Raw genomic sequence first — 26,121 nt, 5'->3', positions numbered from 1 at the left:
AGGAGGGCGATCGTCGCCGAGAGCCAGGAGTCAGGGACTAGGGTGGCCCGGGGAGAGGACGAGCGGAGCCTGTTGAGAATGGAGCAGGAGGATCCAGAGGGTCGGAGGCTGGAGGGCCAGGAGGCGGGCGGCAGGCAGGAGGGCAGGGAGGCGGCTGGCCGCGGGCAGGGCCCGCAGGTGGAGGAGCCCCGGCCGCAGCTGGCCGGCTGGCGGGGTGGAGAACAGGAGGGGGCCGGCGCCCGGCCAGAAAGGCAAGAGCCCTGGGAGATGGCGGTTCCGGAGGGTGGGGCGCCGGCGGGTCCTGAGGTTGGGCTGCAGAGAATGGGGCGGGGAAAGAGCGACCGAGTGCAAAGGAGGCGTCTGGCGAGCAGGAGCGGAAAGGACCCGAAGAGGCAAGGCAGGCCCAGGGACTGGTACTGGGAGGCGTACTTGGAGAGGGCGCAGAAGCGCTACCGGGAGAGGTCGGTGAAGCGCAGGGTCAAGGGCGAGGAGTCGGAGTCCCCGGACGAAGCCGAGTGGACGTTCCCGCTGGAGAGGAAAGCCAAATTGCACTCGATCCCGAGGGCGGAGGAGAAGGGGGACAGCGACGGAGAGACGTCCGGAATTTTCAAGGTACCCAAACAGCAATCGCGGCGGCCCAAGATCCGTTTCAGCCTCGCCCCCAAATTGTCTCGCCGCTGGTCGCAGTGGTCTGCCACTGGCACCCGCCCCCGGAGCAGTGTGATCAACGAGCTGGCGAAGATGGGCGATCCCGACCTCCTGGAAATGGTGGAGCAGGAAGGTAGGACCCCTTGGAGAGGCGCCGTGGAGGGCGGGCTGCGCGCGAGGACCCCTCCATCCCCAGCACATGGACCCCGGGGGACGTTGGCGGCCCTGCCGCCGGAGAACCGGGGACGTTCGCAGAGTGGCGAGCCCTGCGCGAGACAGACAGCAGTACAGACATTCCGTGCTTGAGCTGGGTGGGGTGGGTTTCTGCGTCCCACTATATCCCGTGCCATCCTCCTTGCTTCCCTGGACTCTCCTGAGACGCCTAGCAATTCTGGGGTCCTAGAGCGTGCCCTGGGGTCTGTTTGCCTACCTCTCTGCTGATTACAAGTCATGTGTGGAGACGCTCAATTATGGGAGGCGTAGACCTTAAAGTTTATCTGCTTGAGATTCGCGTGTTCTTGGGGACACTACTGTTTTAACAGAACAGCTTTAGTTGAAGGCTTAGTTCTGTAGAGAACTATTTGTCCCTTCTTTGCACAGACCTATGCTCTGTGGATCTGTTTTAGTAAACACATTCTCTTTAAAATGCACTTATTTTTCTGAGGCTGTTTCCGAGACAATAATTTCATGTCCTGTTTAGAATTTGAGCTAAACCTGAAAGCAGCTTTTTTAAAGTAATAAAATACATGAGGATAGTCTTACTATTCAGTTTTCATAGGCCAAGAAATAGTGTATTATTGCATCCTTCTCCCCTTTTGAAACAGCTTTAAGTATAATCTACATACCATAAAATTCACCCATTTAAAGAGGAAATCTCAATTGTTTTACAAAGTTTTGTAATCATCACCGTAAAGTAATTTTAGAACACCTTCATCACTCCAAATAGAAACTGCCTATGCAGTCATTCCCCACCCTCCTCAGTTTCCATCCCTAGTTTCAGGCAGCCAATAATCTATTTACTGTCTCTACAGATTTACCTATTCCAGACACTTCATATAAGCAGAATCATGCAATACATGGTCTGTTGCAATTGACCTCAGTCTCTTGGCATGTTTTTGAAGTTCATCCATTTCTCAGTTCATCATTACTGTTAATTGCTTAGTAATATTCCATTATAGAGATGTATCACACTGATCCAGTCATCAGATAGTGGTCATATAGGTTATTTCCACTTATTTTTTTTTTTTTTTTTTTTTTGCTACCATGAGTAGTGCTGCTATGAATGTCTATCTACAAGTTTTTATGTGAACATATGTTTTCAATTTGAGGAGTTATACTCCTCGGAAGGGGATTTCTGGATCATGTAGCTGCTCTGTGTTGAACATTTTCCAGGTGTCTGTACACCAGTAATGTATAAGGGTTTCAATTGCTCCACATCCTAACACTTGTAATTGTCTGCTTTTATTATAATTATTCTAGTGGTTGTGAAGTGGTGTCTTAATATGATTTTGATTTGCATTTTCCCAATGACTAATGTGTCAAATATTTTATATGCTTATTTGTCATATATATGTATATATATTTATATATGCTTATATATATTCTTGGGAGACATGTTTATTCAAATCTTTTGCCCATTTTAAAATCCGAGTCACTTTTCCTTTCATTATTTATTGCTAAGAGTTCTTTATATATTCTAGATACCAGTCCTCTTATTATTCTTTCACTCTGTTATCTTCTTTTGTTCTCGTTTTAGTTCATTTGAACCTTATGCCCCCCTTTTTAAAAATAAAAAAATAATTTGAGGATAGAAGAAAATAAAGTTATTAAAAACTCTTAAACTTTGGATAATGGCTCTGATAAATTATATAATGTATTTATTAGGAAAAATGATTGTTCAGTGGTGCAAAAAAACAGTCAAATAGCTTTTATCAGTATAAAACTGAAAGTCTTTTTCCATATTGATTTGAAGGAAGGTTTAGGCTTTTGTTGAGAGTTATTTCCTGTTGTAATTCTAGTAATTGAAGAGTCTAAATGGACTTGTTTTTTCATTCACAGCATTCAGTAGTTTCTTAAAACTGGTCCTTCTCAGATAAAACTATGAGAGACAAAAATTGTATTCATTATTGAAGGAAGAGTGGAGGGAACAAATGTATACGATGAAATGTTCTCTGTATAATGATTTTATTTATTTATTTATTTATTTATTTATTTATTTATTTATTTGGTGCTGGGAATTAAACCCAGGGCCTCATATGGACCAGGCAAGCACTCTATCCCTGATCTATGTCCCCAACCTTCTCTATATAATGAAAAAAAGATATTTCAGTGTAATATTACAGAGATTAACTAATACTGTGTTTTGGTTGTTTGAAATCTGATTTTACTTACTAGAATCTATACTTAGAAGTACTATCACTTTAACATGAAGTTATTATGCAGCATTAAGTTCATTCTATGAAGGTTTTACTACTTTTCAAAAATGACTTGGGTTTTCCCTTTTCTTTTCTTTGTAAAACTCTTTGTAATATTTCTTTATTTATTTACTAGTTCTGGGGATTGAACCCAGTGATACTGTACCATATAGACAGTCCCAGTCCTTTTATTTACCCCTCGATAAGTTGCTGAGCTGATCTTGAACTTGACAACCTCCTGCCTTAGCCTACTGAGTTGTTGGAATTATAAGCATGCACCAAAGCCTTTGTAATTTATTTATGCTCCCTTATCTGATTTTGATGTAGGTGGGAGAATAGGACATTGATGAGGAATACATATATTTGATCAATGGGCCCATGACTTTATTCTGCCCAATTATCTGTGCCCAGATTTGTTCACAGATCTAGAATCCACGTTGTGGAGAGGTGTAGCATTGGTGAGAGCAGGGCCTAAGGAGCAGGGTGGACAAGGCCACTCAGATAACTCTTATATTCTAGATGTTAAATCAAAATGTCAATTACTTTGCTGGATTGGCTTTGTTGCCCATTTTTTTCCTATTATTTACTAGGGTCTTATGAAAGTGCATTGTGATGAAGATGTTTATTTTAATATCAACAATTCAATGGACTTTTAGAAATTCCTTTTCAGATTATATATATATATTTTTTCATATATATATACATATATAGCTGGAGTTAACTGACACAGTTATAAAATCGAAAGTGCTAGCCAAAGAAGGTTATATATTTCTAGGTTCTGCAGCATCAATTTTTAGAAGCCACTTTCATTTTTACATTTTAAAGTAATAAAGGATTTCTTAGAGTGAGTTCATTTCCCTGCATGTAAACCACAGTCTTATATGTTATGTGTTACCTAAATCACCTTTGTAGATTAAACATGGGAGAATTAAGCTATTGATTTACATGTAATAAGATTTCTTTCTAGAGAAACAGTTAACATCTGGCCTGTTAAATATAAGAATGAGACATTCCTGGAATTTGTTGCATTTTCTCAGTCTGTTTTTATTCAGATATTTCCAATTAGCCATTTTTCTACTGCTACTAATTTTTAAAATGAAATTCTGCTAGAAATTTGTAATAATACACTTAAATAGTTATGTAACCAAACACTGTAAAATGTCAATGTCGCTGGAATTGAACTGTTAACTAGTTGACATTATAAGGAATCTGATTTGCAGTGTTCATGCTTTGATTTATGAACAGTTAGCATTGAAAGAGGCAGTTTGAAAGTTGAAGGTAAAAGTTGCTTGTACCTCTGCATGTACATTAAGCATCAGGCTTAATAAAACCATCTATCATTTAAGAATGTGGATATTTGATTGTGTATACAGTCATGAGCTGTTTAACTTCAGTGATACATTCTGAGAAATACATTGTTAGGTGATTTCACTTTGTGGGAACATTATAGATTGTACTTAAGCAAAAATGGATGGTATAGCCTACTATACATCTAGGTATATTATAATCTTACAGACACTGTCTTATGTGTTGTCTCTTGTAGATAGAAACATCGTTATGTTAGCACAAAACTCTATTTTATTTTATGTTGCTGGTAGGGGTGTAAGCTGAGAAGACCATTTGGTAAATGTAAGAGCTATTTTTGGGCTCTGGGTTTGCTGGAGAGTATATTCTTAGTAATGTGCGTTCAGTGAAAACTCAAAGCTTGGTCTTTGAGCTGGTTTTACTTTTAGCACCCATTCATTAATTCTTTATAATCATTGGTACCAAACCTTCATATCTCAGGTTTCTAGTCCACAAGAAGAGTACAGCCATTTAAAATTTGGAGAAGTAACAAGAAGTTGACTTGGAGTTGTTGGCTTCAAATCCTGTCTCTTCAGCTGGACCTGTTTTGACAGAGGTTTGGTGATGATGCATTGTTAATACATTTTTATACTCCACCAGTGAGTGTGAAAGTTTGTGTAAATCTATGGCATGTGTGAACATCTAGCAATGTGTATGAGGACATAAATCTATCTTGAATTTTTCTGCTTTTCACAAAAGGATCCACCTTACATGGTGTGTGCTCCTATGAAAAAGGTTCACCTTACAAACTGTACTCCTGAGGCAGTTTCAGGCAAGACCTGAAAGGAGAATGTTAAAACTGACATAATGTGAATTATAAGCAGATGTCAGCAAGGGAAGAGAATAGTTATTAATTTCAGTGAAAGAAAGCAGTGAGTTTAAATGTTAAGTGTGAGAGGAGGACTAGAAGTGATGGGAGGTTTTCTAGAAGATTCTTATTTTCTCTTTTCTAAATGCTCAAATAAATGTGTTGTATCAAGTTTAGACAGGAGTTTGAAAACTTTTTTTTAACTTAGTTGTTTTCCGTTAAGTGGAGCAAAAATAATTAGAGAAAAGAGGGATTAGTGTCTGCATCTTTTCAATTTTCTTTCCATAAAAATAGTATTATAAAATATTCTATAAGCCTAGCCTAAGACTTGTACTCATTTGATTGTTCTGTCCTTGGAATGATATTTTGTTTGATGCATTCTTCTTCAGTATAATAGTGACTGTTTTTTTTTTTCACCAAGAAAATAAAAGCCTCCTCATATCAATGTTCAAATATGGTACCTTGAGAGTCAAAAAATGTATTTCTTAAAATATTATTCTTTATTCATTATAAGGTATAGTTCATTTTGTGTTGCTATAACAAAATAGCTGAGACTGGATACTTTATAAAGAAAAAGTATTTAATTAGTTCATAGTTTTTGGAGATTGTAAGACCAAGATTAGATGATCCCATCTATTTATCCTGAGGACCTTATGGGTATATCAAAGCATTGTGAATGGCATTATGGCAGTTTTGTATGAGAGGGAGGCAAGACAGGAAATAAGAAAAATTCAGGGGCAAGACTTGCTCTTTTTTATAAAAAACTTGCATTTGTTTTAATTGGGTTCACTGAGTACCACATTAGTCTCTTCCAAGAGTGTTGCTCCAGTGACCTAATTATCTCCTACTGGGCTCTCCCTTTTAAGAGTTCCACCCTCTCTCAAAGCTGCCACAGTGGGGACTAAGCCTTCAGAAGCTGAACCTTTGGGGGATGCCCTTAAATCACATCCAGATCGTAACACAAGAACATTAGATTAGTATGCAGTTCATGTTCGAATACAGTGAGAGGTGTTCTGAACATTGTGAAATTTTGAGTTGTGTTTCAAGGTAGTATTCATGGGAAAACATTTCTTTTGATGGCACTGTATGACATATTTTCAGAGTATTTTAATTTATATTATTCTCTTTTACGTGATAAAGTCTCCACTCAGAGAAGTTCAGCTCTAGTTGGTTAGTTTTCACCTTTGCTATAATAACAGCGTTTTAAGAGCAGATCCTTCTACAGCAACAACAACAACAAAATAAATGCAAATAGAAATTATTTAAACTCCATTTGACACTTTGAAACTTAACCCAAAGGAGTTTATAATAGTTTTTAAAATTAATGAGAAACAGAACATATCTTAAGAGTAACAGCAGTATCAAAAAATATTATTTGTTGGCCTCTTGTTAATACTCACACAAACCTTATGAGATAGACATTATGCCATTTACATGATAGTTGAGAGCTTTGAACTTTGATGTACTCTTCTAAGGGAGGATAGGGAATGTTTTGTTTAGCTTGGTAGAGCACATCCTACATCTCCAACAGTAGTCCCCCCTTATTTGTGGGGAATACATTTTAAGACCCTGGGAGGATTCCAGAAACCTCAGAAACCAAGTCCTATATATAGGTATATTGTGGATTTTTTCTTATGATATTATATCTTTGATAAAGTTTAACTTATAAAATAGGCAAAGTAAGAGATTAATAATATTAACTAGTGAGTTAGAACAGGTATAACAATATACTATATTTTGAATATAGACTTTATTTCTCAAAACATTTATGATACTGTACTTCTTGTGATTCTTACCAATCATTAGTGATTTGAATAATCTGTAAAAATGAATTGGACTGTTGTAAATTAAATCCTTTTCATGTAACACATTTAATATTTTGTGAAATGAATTGTTTCTTGGATGCTGGAAAGTATACAAATGGTAGATTTGTATTTTCTCTTTTCTCAAAACATATACTAACTCTTCCTAAAATTTTAGTTATTATGGATGGCTTTTAAGTGGTACCAGCATTTGATTTCATTCACATTGTGATATTTACTTTAAAACTTTTTATGTAGGAATTTTTTGAGTTTTAAGTATTTCATAGTATTTGTCCAAGTTGGAGTCACTAGAGAGTAAAAATAAGAATTCTATATGTAATATTTCTCAGTTTTAGAAACTTACTTGAACATGTATATCAGTCCAAATGAATGAGCACATACCTGCTATGAAGATATCTATATGTTGGGAAAGAAATCTGACCTGCTTAGAACTGGTATGCTCTTATAGTGTTTCCCCTGAAACCAGTCTGGTTCAGTTCCAAGAAAGAGGTGGAGAAAGTATTTAATGTTTCATGCTAAGAACTAGAAGATACCAATGGACATTCTATTGGATGTTTTCTTCTTAGTGGTTTTTACCTATGGTTTGATAACTCCATTGATCAAAGTTAAGTTTATTTCTTAGTGGGTGAGATTATATCCTATATATCAGTAATTGACATTTTCCCTTAGATCATAAACAGGTTTCAGCAAATGTCTTTTGTAGGCTGTTTTCAACAGTTTATACCCAGAATGATCTTGCAGGTATTCTCCCAGTATTTTTGTTTTGAATTTCATTTGTTGAATTCCAGTTTTATCTTTGTGTAAGCTTTTGAAAGTAGTCAACCAGCTGACCAATGAAACATGTTTTTCTGTTTCTTTTTTTATCTAGGGAAAAGCAGCAATAGAGATATCACCTATAGTATCCAAATGAGTGAAGTAAGTGAAATATATATGTATTAACCCCTTGTATGTAAGAGATAAAATTTACCAAGGCAAAGTTAGCAGTGTCCTTCCTATGAACAGTTAAGTCTTTGCATTTCAGTTATTTACTCATGCTACGTTTTATTTTGTCCTCCAACCTATTTATTTTTTCATTAGTAAACCAAAGTCCATGTCTTTCATGCAGAATTAGTATTAGATTTTTCTAATACTAGAAAATTAGAAATTAGAAAATGTTATGAGGAACAAACCTAAGTTGAATATGTTTTAAGGTTTTTTGTGAAATGAACTCAGATATTCTTGATTTTAATACACAAAGTAATAGTATTCAGCCAAACACTCTGCGACAGCTTAATACAAGCTTATTCGTGACAACATTTTATGTTAAGAATTATTAATATGTTATGTGTTTTAATCTGTCACTCTGCTGGAGTTCAAGTGACTCAACCTTAGTTAAAAAAAACGTTATTGAATGGCACAATAAATAATAAAGTGAGACAGAGTTGACCCTTTTTTTGTTTGGGCTTCATGTCTATGACTTTAATCAACTGAAGATCAAAAATATTCAGAAAAGATAATTGTGTCTGTATTGAACATATGTGTTTTTTCTTTGTCATTATCCTCTAAACAATGCAATAAATTCTACTTACATAGCATTTACATTATATTATATGTTATAAGTAATTTAGAGATGTTTTATGGTATGCAGAAAATTGGTTGTACTCTATATGCAAATTTCATGCCATTTTATTTAATGGACTTGGGCATTGATGGATTTTGGTATCTATAGGGGATACTGGAACCAATCCCTGCATATACTGAGGAATAACTATACAACTTGTAAAAACTCCCAGAATTATTTCAACCAGAGGTCTTATTTTATTTATATAAGCTTTCAAAAAACACTACAATTTAGTTTATTTCTATGCCAAGCATAAACATTCTAAAAGTGTTTCAATAAAATAAACTTTCTGTGCTGGGGTTGTGGCTCAGTGGTAGAGCGCTTGCCCAGCATGTGTGAGGTAATGTGTTCGATTCTCAGCACCACATATAAATAAATAAAATAAATGTCCATTGACACTAAAAATAATTTAAAAAATTAATCTTTCTGGTAGACTGTAGTTGATTTAGAACTCTGTGAGTAGTGCTTACAGAGGTAGATGCACTGAAGTTCGGTTAGAGGTATCTAGTCGGATATAATCAGTCTTTTTAAAATGGATTTCTAGTGTAATCCCAGTTACTCAGGAGGGTCAAATGGGAGGATTGCAAGCTTGAGATACATTTGGGCAAAGTAAAAAGAGCTGGGGATGTAACTCAGTGATAGAACACTTCCCCAGTAAGTATAATGTGCCCTGGGTTCTATCCTGGCATTGCGGGGGCGGGAACTCTAGGAATAACAAGAAATTACCACCTGAGGAAACACATTCTTTCAGGATATGTTGGCTGTGGGTTGGTTGACTGGATAAATTGGCCAAATAATAAATAAGCTGGTTGACTTAAATTTCCCAGAAGTTCCTCTAGAAGCTCAGTGAGCATAATACTAAGAGAAGCAATATGAGAAATGGAAGGTACTATGAAGATATTACAGTCCAGTGATTTTTTTTTTATAGTGTATTTTGAAGATCCCCTGAATAAAAATTTCTTTAAAATGCAGATTCCTGGACTCAATCTCATATGACTACTAATCTTTGGGAATAAGGCTAAAGTGGTCAAATTTTTTTAAAAAGTACTTATGGTTCTTATTGCCACTAAGATTTGAAAATCACCATTATAAAGCAGGGTCTCCACAACTAAAGTGATATAATGTAACAAAAGAACATATTGCATAAGTGAATAAATCAGTCAATATAATTGTTTAGAAAATATAGATCATGAAACCTAAGTTTTCCTGTCTTTAGACAAAGATTTATCTTATGAGATTGACTAATCCAATTCAATAATAACAAATACATTATTATTTTCTTTTTGTTCATATTGACATAGTCATAACTGCAAGTTACTGCTTTCAGGAAGATGTAGAAATTTCTTTTTTCCTGTTTATTCTGCTAAGTACAGCTAAAACTTCTGGACATCATATATAAAACAAACATAATGGTACTTGAAAGTTAGAAGAAGACAGACCAATCGGCAGCCTTGAAGCACAAGAGAAAAACACAAAGTTAGTTCTTGGGTTTACTCTTTCCTTTGTATGTTGCAGACAGGGTGTTGGAGAAGCCAGTAACCTGGAAATGCTGACACAGTAACAGAAAGCCTCAAGAAGTGCTTACTCTGCATAGGAAAAAGCTGACCTAGGAATACAGAAAAGTTATAGCCAATAAATAAAGTATTTATTGACTATAAAAGGAGTGGGGGGAATCATGCCTATGACCATCCCCTCTACCAGAGCTCACAAGTGGAGGCTAGACTTTTACCCCCACCTGGCGGTGATGAAGTACTCCACCTCCCTGTAGGGTTGGTGCCAGGGAATTTTGAATAGAGAGCTGGGACTTTCATTCCCTCTGGGTTGACACAAGTCTCTTTGACAACCTGTCCCTTCATGATGTTAGTGGAGACCATGTGAGGAGCCTGGACTTCCACATCCAGTAGTGATAAAACAGTGCAGAAACCCTTCCTTGCTGGGTAGGTATCAGAGGTTGCCTGGTGGTAAGTCAGAAGCTTCATCACTGCCCACAGGAAGAGAAGCTACCTCTGCCCTTCCCCCACCACAGTGACAGTGAGGCCATTTGGGGAGCAATAATGAGGCATCCTTGTTCTTGGAATCAGGGAGGGCCTAGGGTTGAGATTGGATTCCCACCCCAACTAAGCAATAATGAGAAACCCTTTTTCACTGCTGCCTTCTTCCAGGACCATAGAGGCTGAGTGGAAAACCTGGACTTCTGTTACCACTTAGAAGTGAGGCATCACCCTACTTACTCACCTGCAATTAGCATCAGCAGATTTAAATAAAATCAATAGTTTAAAGACATTAAATCCCTAAATCTATGTTTCTATAGGAAATGACTCACAATACCAAGAAATGGAAGTGTCTCAGCAAGAATGAGAAAAGATGAATAACATATGCCAATGCTGAGATGACATCAAAAATTAGAAGTATAAAGAATAAAATAGAAACTTTAGAAAATACTTATTAGGAAAATCAAAGGTATAGAGGAAGGAATCCCTAATGGTGAAGATAAAAGAGTTGCCCAATGTGACTAGCAAAGGAACCTGTGGAGCTTAACAAAAGGCATAACATTCAGGATAGTAGAGTCCTAAGAGAGGAGACAGAAAGTGAACTACAGACATAATCAAGAAAATCATCACTGGAAATACCAGACTGTCAAAAGACATAAGGACCAACAGATTAAAGAACTGAGGGAACCACAAACAGGATGAATCCAAAATAATTCAGATGAATCAAATTAAAACTAACTCTTAAAATTGAAAATTAGGAAAAAAAAATTTTGAAAGCAGTGAAGAAAACAACACTTTAACTCTAGGAGAATAATTAAAATGATAGTAGATTTCTTATAAGAATTCACAAAGTCTAAAGGAAATGGTACAGAAATTTTCAAGGGCTCATAAAACTATAAATGCAGAAATCTAGAGCCAGTGAAATACACTTGGAGAATGAAAAGAAAATCCAGGCCTAATTAAATCAAGGAAGGTTTAAGGATATTCATGAAAAATAAAATGGAGATTCACAAAACCAAAAATAATATCCCTCATGACATAAACAAAATATACTTAGTAAAATATTAGCAAATAAAGTTCAGTAATGTATAAAAAGAACTATATACCATGACCAAGTGGAGTTTATTCCAGTGATGGAAATGTCCTTTATTATTTGAAAAATATCATATTAATAAGCTAAGGAATAAAAATCTTATTTTATTAGAAAAAATTATTAAAATTCAATGCCCAGGCATTAAAGATAAAGAACAAAACCTATACAAACTCTCAGAAAAGTAGGAATAGAGTGTTATTTTCTCAATCTGATAAAGAATATCCACAAAATACCTGCAATAACATTATGTTTTATAGTAAAGGATTGAAAACTTTCTCCATAAGATCAGGAACAAAGCAAGGATATCCTCACTTTCCATTTCTATTAAAGAAAGTACTGACAGTCTTGTTATAAGACAAGAAAATAAAAGGTATACAGGACAGAAAGGAACAAATAAAACTTTCCCTATTTGCAGAAAATATGATGGTATATAGAAAATATGATGGTATATTGAAACTCCTAAGAAATAAGTAAAAACAAAACCAAATAAACCTGCAACTAGTATGTGAGGTGAGTAAGGTCATGGAATACAAGAGAATCATGTAGAACTCAATTGTATTTATATATACTAGCAATGAACATATGAAAATCCCAGTTGGCATATAGGTTAATGCAATTCTAGTCAAAATTTCTGCATGACATTTTATAGATATAGACAAGATTATTCTTAAAAAATATGGAAATGACAAGGAAGTAAGAGATAAACCAATTTCTGGAAAGAAGAATAAAGTAGAAACAATCACTAATACATTCTATTTCTAGGTGTATTTTTTTTTTTTTTAGCTGTATTCTGGAGAGGGAAAGCCATATAGATTAGTGAAAAATAAAAAGATCTTAAAATAGCCTCACACATATTCTGCAAAATGATTTTTGGCAAATGTACAAAAACCAGTTGATTGGAGGAAAGATAATCTTTTCACCAAATGGTGCTGGAGCATTTGTGTACTCACGGCAACCTTGGGAACGTCAACCTAAATTTCATACCTCATACAGAATTAATTCAGTGCTGAATATAGGTTTAAATGTAAAACACAAAACTATAAAACTTATTGAAGAAAAAGTAAGTTAAACTCTCTGGAAACCAAGTCATGTCAAAGAGATTTTAAATGTGACAGAAAAGCATGATCTATAAGAGAAAAAAATTGATGCATTGGGGTTTGTCATATTAAGTATATCTTTTCCTGTGAAAGATCCTAGGAAAATTTACAGAGTTGTTAGTACAAGTTACACACCGGGAGAAATATTTACATATGATTTATCTGACAAAGTACTTGTATCTATGGTATAGGGATGGTCCCCTACTTATAGGCCAATTTATGTTTTTCTGTATGTTATCATATGAGAATAATATACGTTCAGTATAAATTATACCCTAAATTTTGAAGTCTTGTCTTTTCTTGAAGTGGTAATATGTGGCATGATATTCTGTTTGTATACTAGGTAGCAGCAGCAGCAAAATACAGTCACCCACACATTCATAAGGGGAAACAAACAATCCTTTAGAGTATACTGTGTTGCTGAACTATGATGCTTGGTAGGTTAGGTTGATTAAATGCACTTTCATCTTGGAACATATTCAACTTGTGATGAACTTATTTAAACATAACCCCATAGTAAGTTGAGGATCATCTATATAATAAAAATATTTAATATTAAAAATTAACTCATTTAGAAAATGGATAAAGTATGTGATGAGACATTTTAGTAAAGAGGAAATATAGGTGACAAATAAGCACATGAAAATATATTCATGTTGACAGACAACTGTTAGGCACTTTCCATAACTTGGCTTTTGTGTACTCTGCTGCTGTAAACATTGATATTCTTGTGTCAGTATATATGCGATTTCTGCTATTTTGAATAAATATCAAGGACTAGAATAGTTGGGTCATATGGTGATTCCTTTCCTAATCTTTTGTGGAATCTCCAAAATGTGATATATGTACACAACTTGGCCACAGGGCATTGTGCTGAATAAAACAAAAAATCTCAGAAGTATACACATTTTTCACTTGATTTTTATAACACTCCTGAGACAACATTATACACATGAAGAAAAAATAGTGGTTCCTAGGGGATATTGACATTGAAAAAAGGAAAATGGACATAAATTTAAAAGGGTTGCATGAGGGAGATCTTCATGGATGGAATAGATCTGTATATTGATTGGTATGGTTCTCACACAAATGTACATCTGTGATAAAACAACACAGAACTATACACACATTGTACTCATATCAGTTTCCTGGTTTTGATATTTTTCTGTTATTACATAAGATGCAATCATTAGGGGAAATTGATTGGAGGGTATATAAGATCTCTATGTACTATTTTGGAAAATTCCCATGAAGCTGTTATTTCAAAATATTTTTAAAAATTTCATTCATTTATTTTTATGTGGGTGCTGAGGATTGAACCCAGTGCCTCACACGTGCTATGCACATGCTCTACCACTGAGCCACAACCCCAGCCCTAAAAATATTTTTAAAGTAAGTGCAACCTACATTCTTTAATGCCAGGTTTTCCTACCAATACTCAAGTGCCATAAAAACAAAAGTTCAAGTCAATTGTTAAAAAGAAATATGATAATATAATATTCATCCAAGTATTGGATCGAGACAGAGATGACTAAAATCAATGGACAATTTAGTCCATTAGCAAATGTTGGGCTCATGGACTGATGAATGTTTGGACTATTTCAAGGCAAGTATATATAGAAATTCCAGGTTCATTATTTCAAAATTGTTTTGTACATTGAAAAGATTTTCTATACTTTCATGACTGCTTAAGGAGTTAAAGGTCTGAATTCTAGAGTGTTGAGTTATCTCTGATTTAAAATTAATATAGGTCATCATTGAACATTGTTAGTCTGGAGATAAGAAAATGCATATGAATTGAAAATTTATGATACAAATGACAAATTTATCATATGACCACTGGAAAGTAAATAAAGATTAATTTAAAAAAAACAATATTGAGAACTTAATTTTGCTGTGTGGATGTCATGATGTAGAGAGGTTAACTTGCTCAAGTTTATATATATAGTTAATTTTACATAATTAAGAAAAAGTTTATGAGGAGTCCATGAAGTGAAACTACATAAATTGGTATTTTATGTATGAAATTTAGGAGCTGAGTTTGCTCTTAATCATTCCATATTTCTTTTATTTTTCCCATTTTAGCTTAAGTTTTTATTGGTGCATATTATTTATACACAATAATGGGTTTCATTGTGGAATATTCATATAAGAATGTAACATGAGTCACCTCACACTATTACTTCTTTAAAAATACTATTTTAAGAACACTATGTAAAATTGAGCTATGAATTCATTCTGGTTCTGGGCTTTTCTTTGCTGTTAGGTTATAATTATTTCTTCAATCTCTGGTTTGTTCAAGCTTTCTATTTATTTCTGATTGCATGTTGGTAGCTTAAAATTTTCTAAAAAATTATCCATTTCCTCAAAACTTTCCAATTCGTTGGCATGTAATTGTTTATAATAATCCCTTATGATCCTTTTTATTCCCAGGGCATCTTCTCTTTCATTTCTGATTTTGTCTTCTCTCTCTCTCTCTTTTTTTAATTTAGTATAGGTATTTGTTCAGTTTATTTTTTTTAACAAACAGATCCTTGATTTTATTGATTTTTTTTCCCCCTATGGTTTTACTTTTCTCTATTTGACTTGTCTTCTGATCTCTCTTATTTCCTTCTTTCTACTAACATTTGGTTCAGGTTTTTGAGGTGTACTGTCAGACTAATTGACTCCTTTTTCTTTTAAAATGTAGACATTGATTGCTACAAATTTCCTTCCTCAGTCTGTTTTCACTGCACTCCAAATGTATTGATGTGTTGTTTCCATTGTCATTGCAAGATATTTATATATATATATATGTGTGTGTGTGTATATGCATGTATAAAAATACATATATATACACATATATAAAAATAATTATTTATTTAGTACTGGGAATTGAACCTATGGTCATTCTATAACTGAACTACATCCCCAGCCATCTTTATTTTTTATTTGGGGACCGGGTCTCAGTAAGTGGCCCATACTGGCCTCAAACTTGTGATCTTCTTGCCTCACCACCCATGGAGCAGGGAATATGATTATACACCATTGTGCCTACCATATTTTTAAATTTTATTTTTGGTGTCATTTTTCTCCCACTGGTTGTTCAGGAGTATGTATAATTTCCAGATATTTGTGAACTTACCAAGATTCCTCTAGTTCCATACTGTAGGGATTAGAAACTATACCAATTACAATTTCAATTTTCATAGATTTGTTAAGTCTTATTTTGTGGCCTAATGTATTGTCTCTTATTGAGAAAGTTCCATGTCCTCTAGAGAAGGATGTGTATTCTATTGACATTGGGTAGAAAATTCTATATATGTATATTAGGTCTATTTGATCTAAGTGCTATCTAAGCCCATTATGTCCTTGTTAATTTCCTGTCTACTTGATCTTTCCATTGTTGAAAGAGGTGAATTGCAGTCCCATAGTATTATTGTATTACTATTTATTCTCCCATATCTATTAATATTTGCTTTATATATTTATAAAGTCTACCAAAATTTAGTCAGAAAGAATCAAAAACCTTGAAGAGACAAATAACAAAGAGTTGAAGAAGCAATTGAAATCTTCTAACAAAGAAAGAAGACCAGGTGGCCTCATCCCTGAACTCTACTGAATAATCAAAAAATAAGTCATTAACAGTATTTCTTTAAACCTTCCAAAAAATGAAGATAAAAGAAATACTGTCAAATACATTTTGTGAAGCCAGCATCACCCTGACCCCAAACCAAGCAAAGACATAGGAAAGAAAAGGAAAGGAAGAAAGAACAAAGAAAGGAAGAAAATGAGGAGGGGAGGAAGAAAGGAAAGGAAGATACAGGCCACTGTCTCATGAACATCAATGCAAAAATCTTCAGTAAAACATTAGAAAATGAAACAACAACACATCCAAAGATTATATATTATGCTCAAGTGGGATTTATTTCTGGCACATAAGACTGGTTTAACATATGAAAATAATTCAAAGGCCAGGCGTGGTGGCACACGTCTGTATTCCCAGTGACTTGGGAGGCTGAGGCAGAAGGATCAACAGTTCAAAGCCAGCCTTAACAAAAGGGAGGTGTTATGCAACTCATTGAGACCCTGTCTCAATAAAATGCAAAATAGGGCTAGGGATGTGGCTCAGTGATCGAATGTCTCAGAGTTCAGTCCTCAATACCAAATAATAATAATAATAATAATAATAATAATAATAATAATAATTCAATATGATGTATGACTTGATCAGAAAAAATACAAAGCTATATAATCATTTTAGTGCTGCATAAAAAGTATTTGAAAAAAACTCAGCATCCTTTCTTGATAAAAACTCTAAAATGGTTAGGTACAAGAGGAGGTCTTTTATTAAAAATTCCATGGCTGACACCACACTCAGAACAACTGAAAGCTTTTCCACTAAGATCCAGTACAAGACAAAGATACCCCACCTGGACTGCTTCTGTTCAATGTGGGATTGGAAGTAGTAGTAAGAGCAATTAGAAAAAAAAAAATAAGAAAGAAATAAAAGGTATGCTAGTTTTAGGAAAAGAAGTAAAATTAATCCCTATTTGCAGGTGAAATGATCCTAAAGATTCTACACAAACACACACACACACACACACACACACACACACACACAAATCTTTTAGAACTATTAAATGAATTCTGTAAAGATGTTTGATACAAAATCAATGTACAAAAATCAGTAGCATTTCTATACACAAATAATGACCAAACTGAAAAGAAATCAAGAAAACAATCCTATTTACCATAGAATAAAAAAAAAAAGCATAAATAAAATTAACCAAAGAGTTAAAGATTGGAAAATCTAAAGCATTAATGAAAGAAATTGAAGATACAGATAAGGGAAGGATACCTGTATATATGAATGAGAAGAATTAACATTGTCAAAATGTTTATACTACCCAAACCAATATAGAGACTTAACACAATCCTGTTGAATTCTAATGCCATTCTTCAAAGAAATAGTAAATGAATCCTAAAGTTCAAATGTAAATACATATAAACACACACACACATAGTGGAACAGAATACAGAACCCAGAAACAAATCCAAAAAGTATGGTCAAACAAATTTTAACAAGGACTCAGTCTAAGTGGTCTCAGTGGCAAATGGATAGTTTCTTCAATAAGTGATGCTGGGAATATGTAGATATTTGGAGACGGGGGTCCCCTGAGGGTGAGGATGTAGGATGCCTACCTAGTGCACTGAGATATCAGAGATAGGGCTCTGAAGGCACAGATCTAATTTTACTTAGGATTGTACTGGACATATATAGGCACATCATCCAATCAGGTTAACACTCTTGTTAAAGCATAACAGAATCAGCCTATAGGTGAACTATACATTGAGTTAATATAAACAAACCAAGGAAGCCTAAGTAATTCTGCCTAACAACAAGTCTGAGACAAACGACTGGGGGGATGGTAAGCTCCAGCACCCAGCATGAAGCAAGGCGAGCTCACATCACAGCTTGCTGGGATGCTTGATAAGCAAGGTCTTCCTTCAGCTCCAAACTCAGCCTCAGCAACTGCAAAGACCTTCATTCCATGGTGAGTCTTTGCCATTACCTCAGTTTGTCTGTCCAGACTGTTTGGCTTACTTAGATCATGGTGTGTGTTAGCGAGTGCTGTCAGATAAGCTCGAGGAATGTTCCCTACAGGAATACTGGATTTCCATGTAGAAAAATGAATTTGAACCTTTATCTTACATCCCATGCTAGCTACTCAAAATGGATAAAACAGATGAAATACTTAAATGTAAGATCTGAAACCACTGAACGTAGGAAAAAACCTCCTGGAAATTGTCCTTGGTAAATTTTTGGGTATCACAGTAAAAATCTCAGATTACATAAATAAATGAATGGTACTACATCAAACTAGAAACTTCTTCACAGGAAAGGAAATAACAAAAGTGAAAAGGCAATCTGTGAACTAGGAAAATAATTACAAACCACAGGTTTGAAAATGTGGTAATACTCTAAGTTTTACTCTTATGATGCAATAGTAGAAAATTTTGTAACCCAGTTAAAAAAATGGGCAAAGGACCTGAATGTCTGTTTCTTCAAAGACGTAAGAATGGCCAAAAGTTATGAGTAAAGGTGTTCAACATCACTAATTATTAGGAAAATTAAAATTAAAACCACTGTGAGATCACATTATGTTGAATACCTTAAATATACTCAATGAAATATGCATAATGAAATTTATTCAAAACCAGAAAATTCCTGTATAGAATTTTTGATATTTTTTTTTCTGAATTTCAGTCTCCAAATCTTTCCCATTTAATATTTCAAATATTCAGAATGACTTCAGTGTCTATGATGATTTATAGATCCTCTTAATAGTATCCCATTTTGCTACTAAAGTTTGTGTTATTTATCCATTTATTCATTTCATTTCATTTTGTACTATTTCACTAAATCTTTTGGTGGCTGGGGTCAGGAAAGAAAGCACCTGAGATGTGAAAGCTATTGCCACTGTTGAGGGAAATGTAGAATTAATAACAGTATGGATTCTCTTTCTGCCAAATAATGAGGTCAGTAAGAAGGGAGATAATGAAATACTCAGCAAAAAGAAAAACCTTTATTATTTTGTTTCACATTTTTTGAAAACTGGATATATAACCATAGTTTTTGATTGGAAATCATACCAAACTTATTTTTCCTAAAGTGACAGATTGTGATACTACACTGATGACTTTTGGAACATTTCTTCTTCTTCTTTTTTTTTTTTTTTTTTTTTTTTGGTACCATTTTATCCGCAAAGTAACTGACTTTTCTGTAGAATAATTGAAAAACAATGTTATGAGAAATCAACATAAAATGAAAATATACTATGGAGCTATACAATTTATTTGTAGAGATTTCTCCTTCAGAGTTGACTGATTAAGATATTCCTTAGCTTTATTCCTTAGCTGATATATTTAGATTCACTAGTGAAATTCATTCACAGTCCATAAGTAAGAATCACAGATAAGTGGAATAGGATTTTAGCAAGTCATGAATCATTTCCACTTGGTTCAACATTACTTTACTACCATAGATGATATGCAACTTTTTGTATAAGTTAAGTGGTATGATAATTGGCATGTGTTCAAAATTTTCTCTTCATCCTCTTTAAGAACACAAAGAAATTACCACTTCCTCCTGGCACATTTTGCCACTTTACTCCTCCAGAATGCCCTACGAATACTTTATCTAGGATGCATCATGAGTATTTTTAAAATTCATCTATAGTGCCTTTTATTTGCTTTTGCAAAATTGGTTCTTGGTCATAATGAGATGCTGGTTGTGATTTTCCAAGAACAAGATGGGTGAATTCCCAGTCTAGATATGAATTGTGGGTTATTTATTATCTACTCTCTCTTCATAATTCTTACTGTACCTGACCCTAAAGACTACTGAGGAGTGAATGTGTGTGATTTCAGGAGTAGGTTGCATGGTATGCTGGCCATATGTAACATGAGGACCTTAAAATCCATCACCCTCAGGGAGGCATCATTATTACTCTAATTACAAGTGGTGCAGGTATATTTATATACACATATGAACCTTTTCTTGAGTATAAAGTCTTAAGAATCCTGATGATGACTTTTTTTAAGATATTCATTTTAATAATTTGAAGCCAATGTTGAAAGGCATAAAACAGCTAATTAATTCTGCTCTTCTAGTTGATTCTGTTCAAAATTCAGTCTCATTAATAGAATAAAGCTCCTTGTTATTTCCCTGCAGTTTTTATCACATTCTTAACTATTTCTCATGTCATGTATTATTTAATAAAGGTACTTCCCAAATTATCACTCTCTCTCACATATCCTCTCTCTTTATACACACACAGAAACTTGCACACACACAGACACATACACAGTTACATAGATCCATACATGGATACATATGAATATACAAAATTTGGGGCAACTTTCGGGAGTTTCATAGTTCCCTTGAGTAGTTTAGTATCTGTGCATAGGAAACCTTAATAATTTTGTTAATGAAACTTAAAGGTTCCACTTGTTTGATTGACACTATTATTGACAGCCTTATGTCTTCCCCCCAATGCTACTAACAGAGCATGAGCAGCAGAGAATCCAGTTTTCTCATCAAGGAAGAACGAATGGTAAGCAGCAATTGGTACTACCAATGGGCATACATGGGATACCTTTTTGCAGACTGTAGGGTGATGCTGTCTTTCCCAATGCAGTTTTTTGAAGACCCTCACACATGGTATTTGATAATTTATTATGTTTATGTTAATCAGTTATGCTGCATAGAATAACATATGAAGTGTAGCAATTTGCTTGCATTTTAATAATTCCTAGTTTGCAAATGAGAAAATGAAAAGTCCAGTGAGTTGAGGACTTGATCAAAACCATTAGTATGGATAGTTAAACAATAGATCCTAGACTAGAGCTAAGAATTTTTTTTTCTTTTTTTTTCTTTTTTCTTTCTGTTACTAGGGATTGAACCTAGGTGCGCTTAGCCACTGAGCCACATCCCCATCTTTTAAAAATATTTTACTTAGAGACAATGTCTTGCTAAGTTTCTTAGGGATTCACTCAGTTGCTGAGGCTTGCTTTGAACTCACAATCCTCCCGTCTCAGCCTCCTGAGCCACTGGGATTACAGGTGTGTGCTAACACGCCTGATTGGGGCTAAGTTTCTGAGACCTAGTTTGGATTTTTTTCCATACATCATTCTTGTTTATAAAGAGATGCCAAATAATATTTATGAAGAAGAACAATTCATTTAAAAATTAAATTTGAATGCCAATTAAAAGGTCAGTAGACCTCTTAATTTTTCACTCTTTGCTAATAACAAATGCCATTTTGGAAGGTGGGAAAATAGTTTCAGCATAGATGATGGTTTGTTTTTCACCAGGGAACTAACTAGTATTCTGAATGAGGATGTGGAGATGATCAAATTAAAATAATTGAAATTTTGTTGGTTTGGTATTTATTTATTTTTATTTTGATCATGTAAAGCATTCACATGATTCCAAAGTTGAAAACCATAGATTAAATAAGGTGTAGTGATGCCTAAATCTTAAAAAAATTGGATTTTTCTCCTTAAGAGAAACCAGTTGAAAATTATTTTACCATGAGAATATATTGCTAGGGTCTTTCCTAAATCCCAAGAAGGGGCAGGTGCAAGAAAAGTACCCTGAGGTTTAGACTTTATTGGCTTGAAGGTAAATCTATCTCAGTTGAAACTGAGAAATAAAGCATTTTCAGACAAAGTTTCTTCCTTCTTTGGCCTCTCAGTAACCATTTATTTTTATTTGGTCTAATTCTTCCAAGGCAGTCATAAATATGGCAATGATGAATACCCTTGGGAGTTAGTTTTAAGCTACTTTGACCAGTATCTCTTTCTACATGGGATTTCTCTATTAGAAAACAAAGACACATGTAGTCCTTCCCTATATTGCTAAATTCCGCCCCATCTGTTCTAATGAATGTGTGAGAGTGCCTGTCCCCCCACAGCTTGGTCAACTGGACCGTCATGCCTTTAGATCTTTGCCCATTCAATAGCCTCTTCAGAGCTATTTCAGTTTTTTCAGTATCCTTAGTTTAGTTTAAATTTGTATTTCTCTCTATGTGAGTGAGATCCTAATTTTTTCAACATTGAAATGTCATTTTAATTTATTTTGCTCTATCACTCTGTTTGTATATGTTTTCCATTTTCCTGTTTGGCAGTTAGACTTTTCATTTTGTTTTCTCATTTTTTACATATAGCAATGGCTTTAAATTTGTATTTCTCTCTATGTGAGTGAGATACTAATTTTTTTCAACATTGAAATGTCATTTTAATTAATTTTACTCTATCACTCTGTTTGTATATGTTTTCCATTTTCCTGTTTGGCAGTCAGACTTTTCATTTTGTTTTCTCATTTTTTACATATAGAAATGGCTTATTACAGAACAGGAATTTTTACCCCAACAATCACCAGTTGCTTAGGCCTCCTCAGTCTGTTCCAGAAAGAGAATAGTTGATGCAAAACTTGTTATGTTAAGAACTGAGCTCCTTCATTGGTAATTTTGCTGGATTATTTATTCTTTCATGATACAATAAAGTATGCACAGTATGGACTTTTTTGTGCTATTGATTTTGTTTTCTTTCAGATATCTTTCAAATATCAGATATTTTAAAGACATTTCCTTGGTATTTTACATATTAGTATTTTAGCCATGACAATAGAAACTAGGAGACAATTCAGTGTTTCAATAATTGAATGATGTTCTTTTTCTCAGTGTGTTAGAAAGTCATGAAATATTTAAGAAATAAGCCCTGGGTAAACTTTCCACATTATATGTCTTCCCAGAATATATAATGGTGGCAATTTTGCTTTCTCTGTCTGATGTATAGAGGCATATGTAAAGAATATCTATTTTGCTTTATATTTCCATTATTCCCATGTTTTAATTCATTATGCCTCTCTTTCTTCCATAATTTAACAAATATTTTCCATTTGAATTTACATTACAAAAAATTTAGGGAAATTTACTTTGAAGTAAATTTTTTTTTATTATTCTTTCCCATTTTTTCTTCTTTATTACTTGTTAACTTTTTCTGTCCTTCAGCTTTAAATATCACACACACAGAGTGATCACACTGACTGTGTTTCATACTGATTATCTGTTTTTTAAACTGTTTAATCCTGAGTAGGGTTTGCTAACTCCCTATTGGTTGCTTCACAGCCTGCAAAACGATTCAATCTGTTCCTGAGGCGGCGTCTTATGGTAAAATAGTGCTAAATGTTGTTGGCTTATGCTCTGGATGGCTTAATAATAGCCTGGATCAGTTTCTTCCAATGAATACTATTAATATGGGGGGTTTTGTTGCCAATTTCTACTTCCCTGGAAATTGACATTTAAGAATGGTGATTTTTAATCATTATTGGTTATAATGAGATCTGTGTACCCTCTTCCTAAAAATGTATAAACACACACACATACACACACACATTAATGCAAATAGAATTCACATAGTTCAGGGGTTTATTAACTCCTATCAGGAATATAGGTTATGAATCTCAGAATAACCCCATTATTCAAAGAGAAGTCACTCAAATGTTTGCTTAGTTATAAATTGGCATTTCTCAGAACAGATCAAATATAAACACTAACATATGCATGTATTATAAAATATGGTCTTTGTGTTACGTTTTGAGCAAAACAAAAACATGATGTGTTTTAAAAGTATTCTGTGTAACAAAATTATGCATTTTTCTGCCCCAGTAAGCTTTTTTAAAATTATTATTTTACTTTTACAGACTACATTTTGATTCATTGTACACAAATGGGGTACATGTTTTCATTTCTATGCTTGTACAAGATATAGAGTCATACCATTTGTGTAATCATAAATGTACATAGGGTAATACTGTCTGTCTCATTCTGCCATCTTTCATAACCCACCCATTCCCTGCTCTCATTTCCCTGTAAGTAATCCAAAGTTCCTCCATTCTTCTCTTAACCCCATCCCACACACCCGTTATATATCATCATCCACTTATCAGGGAAAAAACATTCAACTTTTGTTTTTTTGGGATTGGTTTATTTCACTTAGCATGATATTCTCCAGTCCCATCCATTTATGGGCAAATGCCATAATATTATTATTCTTTATGGCTGAATAATATTTCATTGTGTGTATATACCACAGTTTCTTTATCCATTCATCTGTCAAAGGACATCTGGGTTGGTTCCACAATCTAGCTATAGTGAATTGAGCTGCTGTAAACATTGATATGACAAGAAATCAAAGCAAGAATCAATAAATGGGGTGGATTCAAACTAAAAAGCTTTTTCTCAGCAAAGGATACAATCAATAATGTGAAAAGAGAGCCTACAGAGTAGGAGAAAATCTTTTCCACATGCACTTCAGATAGAGCACTAATCTCCAAAATTTATGAAGAACTTACGAAACTTTACACCAAAAATACAAAGAACCCAATCAATAAATGGGCCAAGGAACTAGACACTTTTCAGAAGAAGATATACAGGTGATTAATAAATATATGAAAAAGTGTTCAGCATCTCTAGTAATTTGAGAAATGCAAATTAAAACAACTCTAAGATTTCATCTTACTTCAATTAGGATGGCTATTATCAAGAACCCAATAAGCTTTAATCAGTTTTGTTAACAATATTAAAACATGTGCCTAATGGTGATTGCAAAGATACCAGTGATTTTTTTTCTATATTAAAAAAAGTTATAGTTTATAATCAGGGTTGCAGTATGATAGAAGTTTGGATTTTCCTGTTCTTTGTGAACTTAGATTTAGCTTGTCTAAACAATATGATCACTTGTAAAAATATTAGTCATTTAACAAACCTAACATGTAAAATATGACTGTCACAGAATCAGAGAAAGAGGAGTGTTTTGTTTTTTTTTTCCTCTCTCTCTAATTTTGTACTTAGATTATACTTGGTTTAGTTTTTTCTTCCATTTAGCTTTCATAAACTTGTGGGAATTTCATAAGATAGGCTAATATGATGATTTGTAAGAGTGCCAATGACTTTTGTTTTATTTCCATTCTTTTCCTTCTTGACTGATTTATAATCAAGGTATAACATATGACATACAGCAGTTTGAGTTTTCTCTGGTTATTTTATTTTCTTATAGGAAAGAATAACCAATTATTCAGTTCTTCACATGGTGTGCCAAAAACTCAGACGTAACTTTTGAGTTTCTAAATTTTGATTCTTAATCTCTGTACTCCCTAGATTTTTTGGTGGATGTTTTTGTTCATTTTTTCATTAATTTCCTCCTGTGCATTGGAAATTTATTCTTTCTGGGACACATCAGCTGTTCACTCATTATGTACAGTAACTCTGTTCATATACCACAGATAAAACACGAAATTTTTGTCTTACTTGAACATAACTGATCTACACCCATTCCTTTATATTGGAGACTCATCTGGCCTGACTTGGGTGAATAAAAGAGCACAGAGTACTATAAAAGAAACTCAAACTAATAAAACCACCACTTGTGAAATACAGACATCTAGTTCCCCGTTCACAAAAGTTTGCTTAAGCAAGTGGAGAATAATTGCACTGGCATTCACTGCATTATCTATTTGCATAATTCTAAATATTACAGGTGAACTATTAAAAGTGTCAAGTATTACATATTACATGTGAATTGTAAAGACCAAATAAGTCAAACATGAAATCTCTTTTTTATAAGCTCTCTAGTACTTCTTTGCTGTTTTGAAAGGAAAGGGATGAATGAACTATACAACATATGAAACCTAAACTTGCAAGTTTGATTATAATAGTGAAATAATTCCACAAATTTAAACAGAAGATTGACTGTG

The 26,121-nt window shown here is 34.2% G+C and overlaps 1 protein-coding gene across 5 annotated transcripts in view; it reads left to right on the top strand.

The window, feature by feature from the left end:
• The first annotated feature begins 284 nt into the window (after positions 1-284).
• Ano5 (anoctamin 5) overlaps positions 285-26,121 on the top strand; it is an 88,810-nt gene continuing 62,973 nt past the window's right edge. The window contains exons 1-5 of one of the 5 annotated variants that reach the window (XM_047517493.1): positions 644-781; positions 4,848-4,962; positions 7,906-7,952; positions 20,870-20,917; positions 23,495-23,536. In XM_047517493.1, coding sequence (XP_047373449.1) covers positions 7,944-7,952; positions 20,870-20,917; positions 23,495-23,536 — 99 coding nt within the window. In that variant the 5' untranslated portion in view covers positions 644-781; positions 4,848-4,962; positions 7,906-7,943. Of the gene's footprint in view, positions 782-4,847; positions 4,963-7,905; positions 7,953-20,869; positions 20,918-23,494; positions 23,537-26,121 lie in introns of all 5 variants that reach the window. The other 4 variants (XM_047517490.1, XM_047517494.1, XM_047517491.1 and 1 more) reach the window with 4 other exon arrangements.

Source organism: Sciurus carolinensis, chromosome 11 (genome assembly GCF_902686445.1).
Source record: "Sciurus carolinensis chromosome 11, mSciCar1.2, whole genome shotgun sequence".
Lineage (NCBI taxonomy): Eukaryota > Metazoa > Chordata > Mammalia > Rodentia > Sciuridae > Sciurus > Sciurus carolinensis.
This window is presented reverse-complemented; position numbering and strand designations above follow the sequence as displayed.